The sequence below is a fragment of the Quercus lobata genome, chromosome 2, assembly GCF_001633185.2.
Source record: "Quercus lobata isolate SW786 chromosome 2, ValleyOak3.0 Primary Assembly, whole genome shotgun sequence".
Taxonomy (NCBI): Eukaryota; Viridiplantae; Streptophyta; class Magnoliopsida; order Fagales; family Fagaceae; genus Quercus; species Quercus lobata.
Genome location: NC_044905.1, coordinates 102,615,343 through 102,631,734, shown reverse-complemented (window position 1 = coordinate 102,631,734; position 16,392 = coordinate 102,615,343). Strand labels below are relative to the sequence as shown.

At 32.5% G+C, this 16,392-nt stretch overlaps 1 protein-coding gene across 5 annotated transcripts in view; it reads right to left on the bottom strand.

Moving 5' to 3' along the window:
• Positions 1 to 6,677: 6,677 nt before the first annotated feature.
• Positions 6,678 to 16,392, bottom strand: part of LOC115977620 (non-lysosomal glucosylceramidase-like) — a 30,644-nt gene continuing 20,929 nt past the window's right edge. For 3 of the 5 annotated variants that reach the window (XM_031099581.1, XM_031099580.1, XM_031099579.1), the window contains exons 4-20: positions 16,142 to 16,198; positions 15,982 to 16,052; positions 15,436 to 15,535; positions 14,352 to 14,422; positions 14,149 to 14,249; positions 13,951 to 14,054; positions 13,810 to 13,863; positions 13,560 to 13,615; positions 13,308 to 13,346; positions 13,064 to 13,208; positions 11,288 to 11,469; positions 11,144 to 11,211; positions 10,792 to 10,864; positions 10,660 to 10,721; positions 9,536 to 10,463; positions 8,081 to 8,371; positions 6,678 to 7,180 (exon numbers count right to left, since the gene is read on the bottom strand). In XM_031099581.1, coding sequence (XP_030955441.1) covers positions 6,904 to 7,180; positions 8,081 to 8,371; positions 9,536 to 10,463; positions 10,660 to 10,721; positions 10,792 to 10,864; positions 11,144 to 11,211; positions 11,288 to 11,469; positions 13,064 to 13,208; positions 13,308 to 13,346; positions 13,560 to 13,615; positions 13,810 to 13,863; positions 13,951 to 14,054; positions 14,149 to 14,249; positions 14,352 to 14,422; positions 15,436 to 15,535; positions 15,982 to 16,052; positions 16,142 to 16,198 — 2,679 coding nt within the window. In that variant the 3' untranslated portion in view covers positions 6,678 to 6,903. Of the gene's footprint in view, positions 7,181 to 8,080; positions 8,417 to 9,535; positions 10,464 to 10,659; positions 10,722 to 10,791; positions 10,865 to 11,143; positions 11,212 to 11,287; positions 11,470 to 13,063; positions 13,209 to 13,307; positions 13,347 to 13,559; positions 13,616 to 13,809; positions 13,864 to 13,950; positions 14,055 to 14,134; positions 14,250 to 14,351; positions 14,423 to 15,435; positions 15,536 to 15,981; positions 16,053 to 16,141; positions 16,199 to 16,392 lie in introns of those variants that run through there. The other 2 variants (XM_031099582.1, XM_031099584.1) reach the window with 2 other exon arrangements.

The window sequence follows — 16,392 nt, the reverse complement described above, 5'->3', positions numbered from 1 at the left end:
ACTCAATCAAAGACCACTTTTCACCTCTCAATTCAAATACCAATTTCATGTAATTACAAAATTAAGAAAACTGCCATGTTATCATACTTTTACAACAAATTTTAAATGATAAGTTGTTATTAATAGTAATTGATTGGCAAAAAAAAATAATAATAATAATAACTTATCACCTAAAATTTGTTGAAAAAATGTTTTGGACATAGCATTTCTCAAAAATTAAAGGAGTCAGTCTCACATTTTAATTGATCCTATCAAAAGATATTCTAAAGCTCTTTTTGTTTTGTAGAAAATAACTTCCAGCCAAAAAAAAAAAATGAATATGTGTCATTGAAGATCATTCGGCACATGTCTATAAAGCTTGAAACAGGCATATCAGGTGCATTGCTTGATGCTCGCAAGGTCCACCGTAACATATAGAATATAGATTGGTGAATATGTGTCATATAATCTCTTTGAATTGGAACATAGTGGCAGTTCCATATGTGGAGAGGACTAACATATATGCATGAGTAAGAGAGTGAGGTGGGATTGCAGTAAGTAGAACAATGATGAAATTACACAAAAAGATTAACATGGACAAAGCCTCACATGAATGGGAAGACGGGTATAGTTACGGTTGCTCTTTACATAATTTTTCAGTTTTAGTTTTGATTTTGTTTACAATTCCCATCATCAAATATCAGAGCCAAACAAGGAAATTTATAAATGATGGGATTTTAATTTTTAAATAGAATAATTTACAAGCCTCTGCATAGTTGTGGAACTTGATTTAAATCCCAGTCCTTTTGAGGTATACTGTTAAGTGTGTGACTAGCTCTTTTTCATATATAAAACCAGTGAGAATCAATAGATCCCATAGTTGTAATATAATACATATCAATGAATCAAAAAAAAAAAAAAATATATATATATATATATATATATTAATATTATATATGTAACAACAAAGATCTCATGTGAGAAAGCATGAGGTTTTACCAAGTTGCACATTTCTCGGAACTCTCTCATTTAAGTTTCTGTCTCATCAAAGAATTAAAACATAGACCTTATTTGTCCAAAAAAAAAAAAAAAAACAGACCTTATGTGAGAGACCATGAAACTCTATTAAGAAGCACATTCCTTGAAACTCTTTTGTTTAGGTTTCCACTTCATCAAAGTTTGCATTTATGTCAAAATTTTAATTCATTAAATATGTCAATGAGTAAATGCACATTAATTATTTATAAGTGTGCACTAATTTTATACACACACACGTATTTTATATATATATATATATATATATATATATTTTATATAAGAAAGCAAAAACCTCATATAAAATATTATACAATTCTGCCATGTGGTGCCTTGTTAAAATAATTTTTCATTTAACTTTCCACCTCACCACTCTTTACCTCTTTACATATTTTGGATTATAATAAAATTCATTTAATAGAATATTACTATTTTCACTAAGTGTTTTACCTATCACTATCATACTTCAATAATATAAATGTGACATCATACAAAAAATTTAAGAATGATATTACAAAAAATTAATACTAACTCCAATGCATTGAAAAAACAAAAACTATGATTAAACAAACAATCAACTTATTAGTTACACAGTTACATCACATGATAACTAATTTCTAATTTATATGACATCTATATATATATATAAAACCGAAACCTCTGCTAGCTCCACAATTTTCCACGTCACCTCTTTTTTTTTTTTTTTTTTAATTCTTCTTAAATAATCTATATATATATATATATATATATAGATTATCAATTATAACCCTAATCCTTTCACGTCACCTCTTCTTCTTTTTTTTTTTTTTTTTTTTAAATTCTTCTTAACGTTATATATTTATATATATATATATATATATTTTATATAGATTATCAAATTATAACCCTAATCCTTTCACGTCACCTCTTCTTTTTTTTTTTTTTTTTTAAATTCTTCTTAACGATTTTTTTTTTTTTTAAATTCTTCTTAACGTTTATATATATATATATATTATCAAATTATAACCCTAATCCAAGTTACAACTCCCTCTTCAGCCTTCACGTCTAAACCCCAAAACCTCTCTGTTTTCTAATATATGCCAAAACTCAATCCTCCCGCCGCCGCTGCCGCCATGGATCACCGCCACTACATCGATTTCTCTTTGCCTCTCCATCATCGCTCAATCTAGCCCATCATGTTTTATTTTGAGGTAATTAAAACATGTTTTTTACTCTCCTTAATTTCTATATATTGCTCTCTTTCTATCCACTTCAATTGTTCATGGAATTTTGTTAGTTTGTGGTTGTGGGTTGCTCTGGATTTAAGTTTTTTTGTTTTTGTTTTCATGGAATTTTTGTTGGTTTGTGGTTGTGGGTTGCGGGTTGCTCTGGATTTAAGTTTTTTTTTTTTTTTTCTTTGCAGATTTCCACGTTTTCTTCTTCTTACTTTGTTGTCAAATCTATGGCAAAGAAGAATCACAAAATTTTTGTAATTAGATTTTCTTTTTCCGTTTTTTTTGTATGCAATTTTTATTGGATTTTTGGTTTCTTGGGATTCTTCTATTTGGTTTTAATTCTGGGTTTGTTTTAGTTGATATATAGTGTTTTTCTCATCTTCATTTTACATTGGTTTGGATTTTCTTTTTCCCTTTTTTTGGTTATGCAATTTTTATTGGATTTTTGTTTCCTGGGATTCTTCTATTTGATTTCAATTTTGGGTTTGTTTTGGTTTGATATATAGTGTTACTGTCGTCTTCATTTACATTGGTTTTCCCTTTTTATAAATTATTATAATGTCTGGATCTTATTATATGATAGCCTATGGAATGTTATGTTGGGGCTGCCACTATTTTGGATTTCGTGGGAATTTTTTTTGAAGGTTGGGGTTGGTTAGTATAGTTGTTTGAGATTGCTGAACATGTGTTTGATAGAATGCTTAGATGCTGGTGTTGCTGCAACATGGTACTCTCTTTTCTTTTTAAAATTCTCTCTTTTCATTAAGGTTTTTTTTTCTTACATGTATAAAACCGAAGCCTCTGCTAGCTCCACAATTTTCCACGTCACCTCTTTTTTTTTTTTTTTTTTTTAAATTCTTCTTAAATAATCTATATATTATATATATATATATATATAGATTATCAATTATAACCCTAATCCTTTCACGTCACCTCTTCTTTTTTTTTCTTTTTTTTTTTAAATTCTTCTTAACGTTATATATTTATATATATATATATATATATATTTATATAGATTATCAATTATAACCCTAATCCTTTCACGTCACTCTTCTTCTTTTTTTTTTTTTTTTTTTAATTCTTCTTAACGATTTTTTTTTTTTAAATTCTTCTTAACGTTATATATATATATATATATATATATATATAGATTATCAAATTATAACCCTAATCCAAGTTACAACTCCCTCTTCAGCCTTCACGTCTAAACCCCAAAACCTCTCTGTTTTCTAATATATGCCAAAACTCAATCCTCCCGCCGCCGCTGCCGCCATGGATCACCGCCACTACATCGATTTCTCTTTGCCTCTCCATCATCGCTCAATCTAGCCCATCATGTTTTATTTTGAGGTAATTAAAACATGTTTTTTACTCTCCTTAATTTCTATATATTGCTCTCTTTCTATCCACTTCAATTGTTCATGGAATTTTGTTAGTTTGTGGTTGTGGGTTGCTCTGGATTTAAGTTTTTTTGTTTTTGTTTTCATGGAATTTTTGTTGGTTTGTGGTTGTGGGTTGCGGGTTGCTCTGGATTTAAGTTTTTTTTTTTTTTTTCTTTGCAGATTTCCACGTTTTCTTCTTCTTACTTTGTTGTCAAATCTATGGCAAAGAAGAATCACAAAATTTTTGTAATTAGATTTTCTTTTTCCGTTTTTTTTGTATGCAATTTTTATTGGATTTTTGGTTTCTTGGGATTCTTCTATTTGGTTTTAATTCTGGGTTTGTTTTAGTTGATATATAGTGTTTTTCTCATCTTCATTTTACATTGGTTTGGATTTTCTTTTTCCCTTTTTTTGGTTATGCAATTTTTATTGGATTTTTGTTTCCTGGGATTCTTCTATTTGATTTCAATTTTGGGTTTGTTTTGGTTTGATATATAGTGTTACTGTCGTCTTCATTTACATTGGTTTTCCCTTTTTATAAATTATTATAATCTCTGGATCTTATTATATGATAGCCTATGGAATGTTATGTTGGGGCTGCCACTATTTTGGATTTCGTGGGAATTTTTTTTGAAGGTTGGGGTTGGTTAGTATAGTTGTTTGAGATTGCTGAACATGTGTTTGATAGAATGCTTAGATGCTGGTGTTGCTGCAACATGGTACTCTCTTTTCTTTTTAAAATTCTCTCTTTTCATTAAGTTTTTTTTTTCTTACATGTACACAAGCCGTTTGATAAAATTTGTAAGTGATTTTTTGTTGTTGTTCTAGAAGTCATAATACATGGAGAGTGGTAAGAAGGAAGATAAGTAGGGAATGTGATGATGTGTTGTTGATTTAATCAGGGTGAGATGTATTTGTTGGCCTTATTTCTCAATGTCATTTTCTGTGTGATGTAAAAACATGACTGTCATTTTTTTTTATGCTTTTTCAATTGAACTAGGATGGATTTTTTTTCTCCAACTTAAATGAATGACTGGCTTTTATGTGTTGCACCTATTCTTTGAACTTGCTTTCAAGTTTCACACGATTATATTCTTTAAGAAAACATGTACATACTCCAAATTAAAAGGTAGACTCTAACTATTTGTATTAAAAATTTGTTGTTTTTTTCCTCTTGGAATATACTTTTAAATCCTTTATGAGATTTTGTGTTACCAATATTTGCTATAGCTCAATTTGTTGTATAATTTATAGTGGTGGAACTACTGAGTGTGTATTTTGGTTTCTACAATGAAAATTGTTGGTTTGAGATCTCTAAATGTGACAAGAATTATTTGCGAAGTTGTGAAGTTTTGTTTAAAGGTGGGGAGTAGAATTTTGTGTTGGGCAGGAAACATAGGCAACCACAAAATTTTAGAGGGTGGTTAGAGATGATCACCCGGAATGGAAGTGGTGGCTAGATGGTATGGATGATATAATATATTAAGTAAATGTTTTGAGTTGTTGTGAGAGTGAATATTATTTTTTCACTTTAACATTAGAGAAATCGTTGCATCAATAATAAAATTTATATATTATTTTTATTAATATATTTCATTCTATTTTTCTCCTCAAAATTTTGATAGATATGGTAGTAACTTCAAAGCATACACAAGTAATTTATTCATATTATTTTTTTCCTATAAAGTTTTATTCTCTCATCGTCACCATTATCTACTCATCAATATATTTTAGCGTACCAATTACTTGCATTGGTACCAATTAATGAATTTCCAATAGGTTTAATTCTTTTTCTTGGTGATAGGTTTCAAATTTGCTACATAGAACGTTTGGTCTTTGTTTTCCTTTTTGTTCTTGAAAAGATATAATAATTTCATTGTTAAAAGATAGTTGGAAATATTTACAAATTTTCAATTAGTCCAGAAATTTGATTTTCCAGGTTCCGGGGATGAAGGAGATCAAAATTTCAAAGGCCAATTTGATGTAAGCCGTGGCTTTTGTGATGGGTGGAATTCAAGAAGCCTGCAATGATATTTAAATCTTTCAACAGTATCATATACATAATACCAAGTTTTGTATTTTTATATTCCCAGTATGTGATATATTGTTTTAACCAATCCAGTTGATTGTATTTTTATACTCCCAGTATTTGATAATTGTTTTAACCAATCCAGTTGATTGTATTAGTTGCGGTGGAGGTTGGCTATTATGGTCAAATCGAAACCAAAGGCAAGTTAGCTGGACCTACCAATTTGAGCATTGGCCACATCCTTAATGATGTTAGACTACTTGGTAGTTGGTTCTTCTATTAGGAATATATTTTTCTCTTGTGGCTCCTTGAACAAACGGACCAACAGAGAAGATAGCATTTGAAGCAAAGAACTAGCTGGGTTTGCTAGACAATGATGTATTGGATGAAGGAGTATCCCCCATGTATTAAGACTCTACTAAACAGTAATGTACCTGCTCATTGAAAAAAAAAAAAAAAAAACCCAAATGTATTTGTAGCATTTTTCAGTGGAATTTCTTGCTTCCTTTCGGCATTTTTACTATAGTGATACTCCAAAAAATTTTAAATCAAAATTTTTTTTTTCTATTAAAAGTTGTGCTATTACACCAATCCATTAAAAATTACTACTCATGTTTTAGTTTTAAAGTTGTAATATCTATTGGACAATATAGTATTTTGTGTTTAAATGCATTAATATTTTTCTTTTTTTAAAACCAAAAAATTGTCATATTTGAATGATATCTTGAATAATCACTAACTATATATAGTATATTATTAATGTCATCTCTTATTTATAAGCATTTCAATTAATTATATAAGTTATTCCAACTAAAATAAAATGAAATGAAGATTTAAAATAATATTTTAAACTACCATAAATAAATATTTGATATAAACTAAAATTAATAAAATTCTCTTTTTAAAATCTTATTTTCAATAGTTTTTCCGTGCATCGCACGGGTTAGCGACTAGTTTATTCTATAGTCCAAATTCTCCATCCCCTTAATTTTGTATTACATCATTAATTTAAAATAAAACTCATCTTCTTCTCAAAAATAAAATAAAATAAACCTCGTCATATTATCATGTTATTACTTAAAAATATTTTGAATATTTTATATAATCTTCTCACATAGCAGCTTAAAGAATTATCGACACATCGCATGGGCCTATTACTAGTACATCTAATAGCTGTCTCAACTAAGATTCAGGGTGCTATATAGTACATACAACAATCAAATAGAATGATTTACAGGCCCCTGGATAGTTGTGGAAACCTGACTTAAATCCCGACCCTAGTCAAGGCGAACTCATATAAAGCCTGTAAAAGACTTCTAGACTTTCCCTCTTCAGGCAACTTTAAAAGGCGAGCAACTTTTGAGAACCCGTAATGGTGCACAAACATAGAATCTTCCTTCACTTCTTGTCTCACCTCTGCGTCAAGAAGGTTTGGTCTCGTTAGTGCCCACTGCATGGCCCATATGGCCAAAGGGCGCATGTAACATAAAGATCTGTATTGGTCCTCCTTGTTCCAAGCTTCCGGAGTTTGAAAAGAATAACTGTGCAAAAAATGGTAACTTGTTAATAATCTAAAAGAAGGAAATTTAGGTATCACCTAAATGAATTAACCAACAGTTAACTAAAAAATTCTTCCAAGAATAAACTGGGCAAAAAGTGTCTTGAATGACATCATGAATATCCAGTTTTGTGTTGTATTTCAGAATCAAGAAAAGATCTAATGGTTTGAGCAACTAAAAAAAATATATGGTTCTAATAAACAGAGATGTGAAGTGCAAGCAACCATTTAGGTTTCTTTTTTTTCTTTCCTTTCATTTTTTGCCTTCTATACTTTTGCCTATTAATTTCTTGCTACATAAGATGTCATGACCTCAAGGTGACAGCACAGAGCACGATTTATATCAAAAAGATCATATGGGCTTTAGTTTTGAATAATGGGATTAAAATTATTACTGACGAATGGTTCAAAATGAAACTCATAAGCCAAAAGAAATATTATCAAGAAAATAAGCTAATAGCATGCTACATCCACATCCCTTCTTTTTTGATGAAAATATCCTCACGCTTTTGGCTCTTGTAAATAAAGATATAGTTATATAAAGTTGCATAAGTAATATGATTTTATCAGGCCACAAAGTCAAAGAAAATATCAATTTGATTTAGGCAAACTATTGAATCTACTAACAGTTAACGACATAGATTTGCAAGAAAATTTGTACAAGATTGACAATTATATATATATTGCAAGGAGGGGGAGGAGTAATAGGAATATAGGATTAACCAAGCATCCTTATCAAAAACAAGGAAAACGAAACGAGCAAAGTTCACTTCTGTTCGATGCAACAAACAGTCATAATAGCTTTTGGTTATTAATCTTGAGCTGCTTGAGTTAATAAAACAAACTAATTCTAGAAGAAAAGGCAAACAAAGAGCTAACTCACCCAAGTCCTTCTTTAGACCATGCAGCTTCGTAGACTCCAACTGCAGTCTGAAATGCCATATCAATCATATCTTCGTGGATCATTGTTGCAGCAACAGCATATGTGACTCCAGGCCATATTTCTCTTGATTGCATGGATGACATGTCAACATTTCCATCAGGTAACATCCCATTGACAGCTCCCCACCTTCCATTCTTCAACTTTGAGACATTGTAATTAAAGACCTTTTCTAGTGCACTTTTGGCCTTGTCTTCGTCAACAATTGGTAAAAGACCGCACGCTCTAGCATACCTACAGAGTTAATACGCAGAAACTTCTAATCCACCACCATTGTTACTGAAAGAAATAAAATAACCATGCATGACCAGGGGCGGAGCCAGAAAATAACCTACAGAGTTAATATTTTTCATAATGAATTCTTAAAATTAAATATTTCATAGAATTAAATTAATCTTTCACCATCTTCCATAGTGAAATTCTTACAATTTTCATTTTCAATATAAGTTACCAAATTGTCTACTGTTGTGAGTAAAAAAATTTCAATTGAATTAATGAAGTGTTCAAAGACATAGGTGATCCAAAACTTTAAAAAATACGATAACACATTTTACCATAAAAAATGAATTTGAGAAACAATACGTTCTCTATAACTACTAGACAAATTGGACAATTTTTTTTTAAGAACATTATTGGACCAACTCAAATAGTTGGGGGGGGCGGGGGGCAAGTCTCATTTTTGAGGGCTAATTATTAAAATATTAAATACTTCTATATAGTAAAGAAAAATTTCAAAAATTTTCCCACCCTAACATGTAGCTCCGCCCCTACATGACACAGTACAGAAAAAATATATATATTAACCAAAAAAAAAAAAAAAAAAAACCATTTTAAGGTCAAGAGTATGGACACTTTAGTTCTCCCACATTTTTTTTTTTTTAAATTCAAAAATTATTTTTTTACACAATACAGCAATAAATCCATAGTCCCAAAATTTTGGAGTTGGCTGCTAGTAGAGGATACCCCAAGTTGTGTCTGTAAGGATTCTATTCATAATAAAGTGACTAAATATATGACACAACGCACTAACATAGGTGGAGTTATGCACCTGTATATGTATTTGTATACAAAATATAACATAGGCTCTAGATAAATCCAGAAATTGTCCCACATGGAGACTATTGTAAGCATAATGTATACTAGAAACCATTTGGTACACATGCTAAAGATATTTTCCCTGGCCTTGGATAAGAAAAATCAGAGGATTTTATCCTGATTTTAAAAGCAAAAATTGGATAAGCAAGCACACGCATGCACACGCGCGCGCACGCACACACACACACACACATGCACACGCACACGCATATGCAAGCATAAATTGAAAGAACCATTCTTAATGTACTTAAAGAATATGATATTAAAAAAAATATCTAGAAAATTGCTTCAGTCACAACATACCATTGTCCAGCTAATTGGTCAGCTTGAATGGATGAACTTGAACTTCTGCCACTGCTGTCATAATTGAAGTAAGAACCATTCCATAATTTATCATACACAGCTTTTGCCTTCTGAAACTTAAACCAAAAGTAATCCTCAGATGCCTTATCACCTACTTCACGTGCCATGGCAGATGCAGCCTGCAAGGCTGCCACCCACAACCCTCCACTGTATGCACTCACACCAGTGACAGACCATGTATCATAAGTTTGATCAGGGAAGCCTTCGTTCTCAATCATCCCATCTCCATCCTTGTCAAATTGTTCCATATAAGCCATTGCAACATAAACAGAAGGCCAAACAGCTTGTGCAAAATTCTTATCACCTGTGGCAACCACATCCCTATAAACTTGGAGGACAAATTTTGGATTCAAGTCTTTCCACCTGTCAGTGTTATAAAGGCAATAAGCATTTACTTCAAACCATGGGTCATTCTTTCCAATATCATGAGGAACAGCTCCAAGCACCTTTCTACCGACCCACTCTCCATCGTGTAAAAGTTTCATCTTACTGGGATCATGCATCATTACTGCCGCCGCAAAGTCTCTTTGGATACTAAGTTCAAGTTTTGGAAAAAGCATGACTAATGCAAAAGATGAGTAGAAATGGACATCGTAAGTGTTCCACATGTGATATTCAATCCCTTCAAAATAAAGGAATTGCCCAATGTTTTCTTCTCCTTTCTGAAGAAGATTTGGCCCAAATGCAGAGTTTGATGAAGTTGTGGTGTGGATTTGATCAAGTACTGAAGTCATCCTTTCAAGAATATCACCAGCGGTATCATTTTGATGGGGTACATCAATTATGTCTTTCAAACCTGGCCTGGAACTATCAAGGGAAAACTTCTTTTGTACAATGCTTACTAAACTATGAACTGGTGGTGATCCATCTGCAAAAATAAAAACTAACTCATGGTTACTTACTTGAGTCAACAATCACAAAAACGTTTTTGATACAACACCACCCAAGTCATAGTCCCAAAACTTTGGTGTTGGCTAAGCTTTATTAGAATAGAGAGGAAACCTCATGTAAACAGGATGTGCACAAAATGCTGTCCTAAAACATAAAGAGAAGCTCCACAATACCTGTCCAAATTGTCCCCCCTGAATTAAGATAATAGAGCTCATTGAAGAGAGTAATAGGGTACCTGTAGAAAACCATCAGAATAAGTTAGAACCTGACTATACATGCACAACAAATAACACGTCAAAACTCACCATTCAGGAAGCCTCTTGTCTTCAAGAATAGGTCTTTGCCATGCATCTATCTGGGACTCCCAATGGCCATTCTCTATATTCAGAAAGAATAAAACAAAAATAAGGGCATTGAAGTAACAATTTCTTCACAATAAGAACAATTTATTTTGTGTATTAGCACTCCCTAGCAATCAAAAATCTTATGAATGTATGGGCATTATGGCCAACTTTATTACATATGAGTTGAACTATAGTTTATATTCTTGGTTTCAAACATGGAGTAAAACTTTAAAATCCTAGAGTTGAAACAAATCATCAATGTACACATAGAATTTAGTGTGCAATCTTTGCAATCATCTATCTGGAACATTACCAAGAATAGCATCATGTGCAATCTTTGCAGCAGCATCCCCACGGGTACCATAGAATTTAGTGTAACGCCTGTTGATAAAAATTTTCAATACATAGATAACTTTTTAAAATGTGATATTTCTCAAACAAAATTTTGGCTAGCCACCTGTAATAAGTTTTTCCACTCGAAAAGTTTACTTCAGGGCAGTCCCATGCCAATGAAAATGTTACAGAACGTACTGCATTTGATGGAATTGTAAGAGAAGCAGCAATGGCTGCCCCAATAGATGATCCTGGTTCTGAAGGCACTGACGTTTCTGTGGAACTAAGGCGGTCAAAGGATCCATACTGTTAGAAAAGAAATACGCATATCAAGTTATGTGAGAAATGAAGATAAAGCTTTTTCTTTTTATGCATAACAGAAGAAAAATAAAGATGGGTCAGATTCCTTTGAGGAAATTTGATGCCGGATGGCTAGGTTGAAAAATAGAGACAAGGGAAAAGAAGGAAAAAAAAAAGACAAATTGTACTATTCACTACCTAGAATCTGCCTAACTTCAGCACCTATGTTGCTTGCAATCAACAACAAACTTAGAGAAACATCTCAAATGAAAAAAAAATTATTTCAAATTTCAATGCTTCAAGCCATTCTTGGAGCCTCTCTTTAATAGGCATCAAGGAGTACATCACGACTCAGTTACATTCCATAAAATCATGAACAACATTAAATTCAAAATTCAATAGTAAAACTCTAGAAAATATGAAATTCAAAAAAATTAAATCTGAGATTTCAAAAAAAATTTAAATAAAAAATAATTTTGGTTGTGCTCCCAGCATCAAAATATAAACATCACCATGTACCCGAACACCCTCCCCCCCAAAAACAACAACAACAACCAAAAAAAAAACCGTTAAGACTGAAAATGTCCCTTCGACAGTGGGACAGGAGAGGCAAAACTACCAAAGGCGAAAACACAAAGAAAAAAAAAATCTTTTTAAAATAATTGTTGAATGATTACTTCACCTACACCCAACTTAAGATTTTGAGATCAATGTTATTTATCAAATCTCACTTAGGCAGTAACAGTTTCATATTCTTAAGGCATAATGCCAAATCTTATAGTTTCTGATCTACGAACCCAATTGTCAGATTTGACTGAAATTGTAATTTATCCAAACCAAGTGCAACAAGTCTAGTCCAACCCAATTAAGGACATGTGTGGATATGACCAAAGTGCAAGACAAAAGCCAAGATAGCTAAATAGTTACAAAGTAGTTGTTCAGTAGTTGGTTAAAAGGACAATCTTGAGCTTTTTTCTTGAAACTTGCTGTGTAAGATTCCTAGTATAAATACTAGGAGCAATGCAATTGGTCTTATATTGAACATTGATACAAATTCCTCTATTTTCTCTCTAGGCTCATGATAATCCCACTTGATACAAATTCCTCTATTTTCTTTGGAGGCTGGCTACCTCAAAGAAAGTCAAATCCCACTTGATTCCCAGTCTCCCAGACTTTCCTCAACCAAAATCATCAAGATATGTTATTCTTCTTCAAGCTCATGATAATCTAAGATAAAAAGGTGAAAAGAAGATGATTGGTTCAGGTAAAGAAAAAAAAGATAAGACAGCCAATCTGTCACCAAGAAAAAGCCAGGCAATATTAATTAATCAGTTTACAATCTGCTGAAACCAAAATCCTTCTTGAGTTGTGAATACACGTTAGGATTAAAACTTAAAAGCCTCGCACGAATGTGCAAATGTAGGAAACTGATGAGATGTCTTTTATTTTATTTTATTTTTTATTTAGGTAAGGAAGGGAAACTTTCAAAAGAAGAGCCCTATAGACTTGTCTCTAGCCAGTAAAACCTACGGACAACTGACCACACTCACCAGAACCTTTCTAATGAAATGTGCATGTAAAATTTGGGAAGTCTACCAACCTCCTTGATTTCCTGCCACATGTCTTTTGCAGTGATACCCTGAGATTTACCGGATATCACAAAGTAAGGGCACTCAGAGACATGAACACCATCAGTCTCCTCCGCTGCAATTGCAAAAGTCACAGGTGGGCGTTCATTTGCAGTCCTGTTGTGGCATGTGAGGGTATTGCATGGAGAGTATCAGAACATATACCATATAATGATTGAACTGATCAAACAAAGGGAAGATTTGAAAAGAGCGTACTTGTGATGTAGTAGTACACCATGCACACCATCCTTCATCCTAGCAGAATAAATAATCTTATGGGTTAGCATAAACAATTGGCGTGCTATAAAATAGATAAGCAATCTTCACACACACGTATGCTGGCACAAGTATCTAATCCTTCACAAACAAACACAAGCACGCATATGTATCTAATTATGATTTTGAAAATCAATAAAAGAAAAGGTAAGATATATAGATAAGAAGTCAAGCAAATGACAAATTTCTTACATTATTTTTGAATTGAAGTGCTGACCAGAAAATTCAGAAAGCCCCCCAACAGAATTCTAAAATGGCATTGACAAGAAGATTTTACATTAGTTTTAATGACTTCGGGCACATCAGATTCTTTTCAGGAATCTACATAAAATATACTTGGTAACTCCAAGAAGGAAAAAGCTTTAAAGAAATACAACTAACATAAGTATGGAACCAAAGGACATAAATTTGAAAGTGATGAACACAGGAAAAGGAGACATACTGCCCATGTGAAAAGCAAGGTAACATCTGCAGCAGTCTTTCCAGAATTGTACAGCTGAAGAAAATTAAAACCACAACTTAATACTGAGGCTAACTATATATCTGAAATAGACAACCATGTATCTAATAGATCCTTTCCTACCGTGTAAGTAAAAACTGATACAGGGAAGCTGCTCTCCTTGTAATTATGGGGGATAACAGGTGAAATTTGACGACAAACCATTTTAAGTTCCGGATCAGGTTCTCCTGGATTTAAAAAGAAACGGGTGACCGATGCATGAGACAAATTATCCTTGATAAATATTATTGTAGACTCAGAAGTATACCGCTTAACGATTACCCTCATAAACAGTCCATGACCTTGGGAATAAAGCATGATATGTAGAGTTTCCTCCATTCAGATTCCAGTCCCAAGATCCAATCCCTGAAACAGCAGTTTCTCTGTGGAAGACATAGTATTCAATAAGTTCAAACACAAATGAAATGAAGCTCTCAAGAATTTCTTAAGCATTCAAATTAACAGTGCAGTTAATAGTTGCTTACTTAAGCACCTCTGGGCTCCCTGGACACAACACTGTTGAATATTTTTCACCACTTGAGCGCTTAACAAAAACCTGCACAAGTATTTGTATTCCAAATTTTGCAGAAACTTGATAATAACCAATGAAAAGATACTAATGATAACAGATGTTCCGTTCTTCATTTTATTTCCATCCAATGAAAGATCAACTGTAATATTAACTATAAAAAATAGAAACAAAAATTTATCTAAGTAACATTAAGTGCTTCAATGAGCTTTTCATCAAAGACTCATCCCAACATTTTCTGATCAACCATTGAAAGTCTTTGACCATTTCCCACCATCTAAGGTCACATATCCTGTAAATTGTATAAATTTCTCATAGCCATGGATGACATTATCCTTCATATTTTCTTTGTAAAACGTGTAAACTAGGACCAAATCAGCCATGTGCATTTTATTTAATGATGATATCAGAACTAAATACCAAACCAAAGATCCATAAAAAAAGATATGTGTTAAAAGTCTCCTTTAATTTCTTTGTTTCGACAACAATCAAGCCTTGGTTCCAAAATTTTGGTATCACCTATGGTCCTATGGACCCTCAACAAACTAGTAAAGACTGACCACAACAACTCTTTACTGCCATTCTATTCTATCCGGTGTCATACTCTTCGTTACTTCCTTAATTTATGTGTCCTATTTTACTACTTCTATTAATGTTATTTTTTGTTTTCCTCTATCTCTTTTCGTTCCGTCAACTTAAATCAACTTACTCTTTCTCTCTGCGGCATAAATCACTCTAGTTTGAACAAAGTAAAACTTTAAACCTATTTCTTAAGAGTTCAAAAACAGATTAAACAGTTGAATCTGTCCTCAAAAGCATTATGATAATAGCTGTTTCAGGATAAATGGACCAGATAGGGCCAGGGAATGCCTCAACATATCACCCCTTTAGTTAAATTGGGAAAACAGGCATTGCATTTTGACAGCTACACAACGTCTCTAACCCTAGAAAAAACATAGCCCTAGATAAAGGAATATTTATAATATCACCTTCAACATATCAATGACAAAATGCTTCAACAATATATTCATTGAACTTACCGAAAATTGATTTGCTAAAACTGGTTTCTCTTCACATATTTTAGGGAATAGTTGCCAGCGCTGAAACTCACCTCTGTAACTCCTTCCTATGCTTCCTGAGCTGAACATTATATTTTTACAAGAGATGATTATGTTCTAAAACTCACAAAAAAGAAGCAATATACAATAATTTGGGTAAGATCCAAAAGTTTTCAGCTGGTTATAATCAGTAAAGATAATGCCAAACAATGTGAGGAAATATTCTCAGCTTCACATTTTTTTCACATAAAATTCTTTTTAATTGGTCAACTACAAATGCACTTGGTGGCTCTTAAACCCATAACCTCACCCTCAAACTTACTTTTACAAGGGGAGAAGGTGCCATTTGAGCAAGAGCTCATTGGCATTTTCTTCACATAAAGTTGTATAATGTTCAATAATAAATATCTTCTACTAGAAACACAAATGCCTAGTACATGTATTAAAGATGGTATAATATGTATGGCTTTTATGTTACATTATATAGTAATAAACATCTATCATGAGTGATTAAGATTGAACACATACCCTATACCACCTAAGGGAATGCCATGACAAGATGTTACAAGGCGTTTAGCAAATGGATTGATAGTAACCCCCTGCAAAGAGAACAGAAAGATGCTCAAGGATCCCTTACCATAACCAATGCACCAATACAAGCTGGATAGGTAAAAGGAAAGAAAGTTACATTTCCTTTAGCAGCCTCTTCTCGGACATGGCGCCATAGCCGAAATCCTATTGGAGCCTACCAAATATAACAAACAATATAGTTGGCACCCATGAAACCATAATAAAGGGGCTAAGGTCCTAATGGTCGTGAATTTGTCATGTGATTCTGATGCATCAGCAAGACCATGGTAAGGATGCAGAAATATAAGCAAGTTAAAAATATCTGTGAAGGAAAGCATAAGCACATGCATACACAACAGATATGTGTGC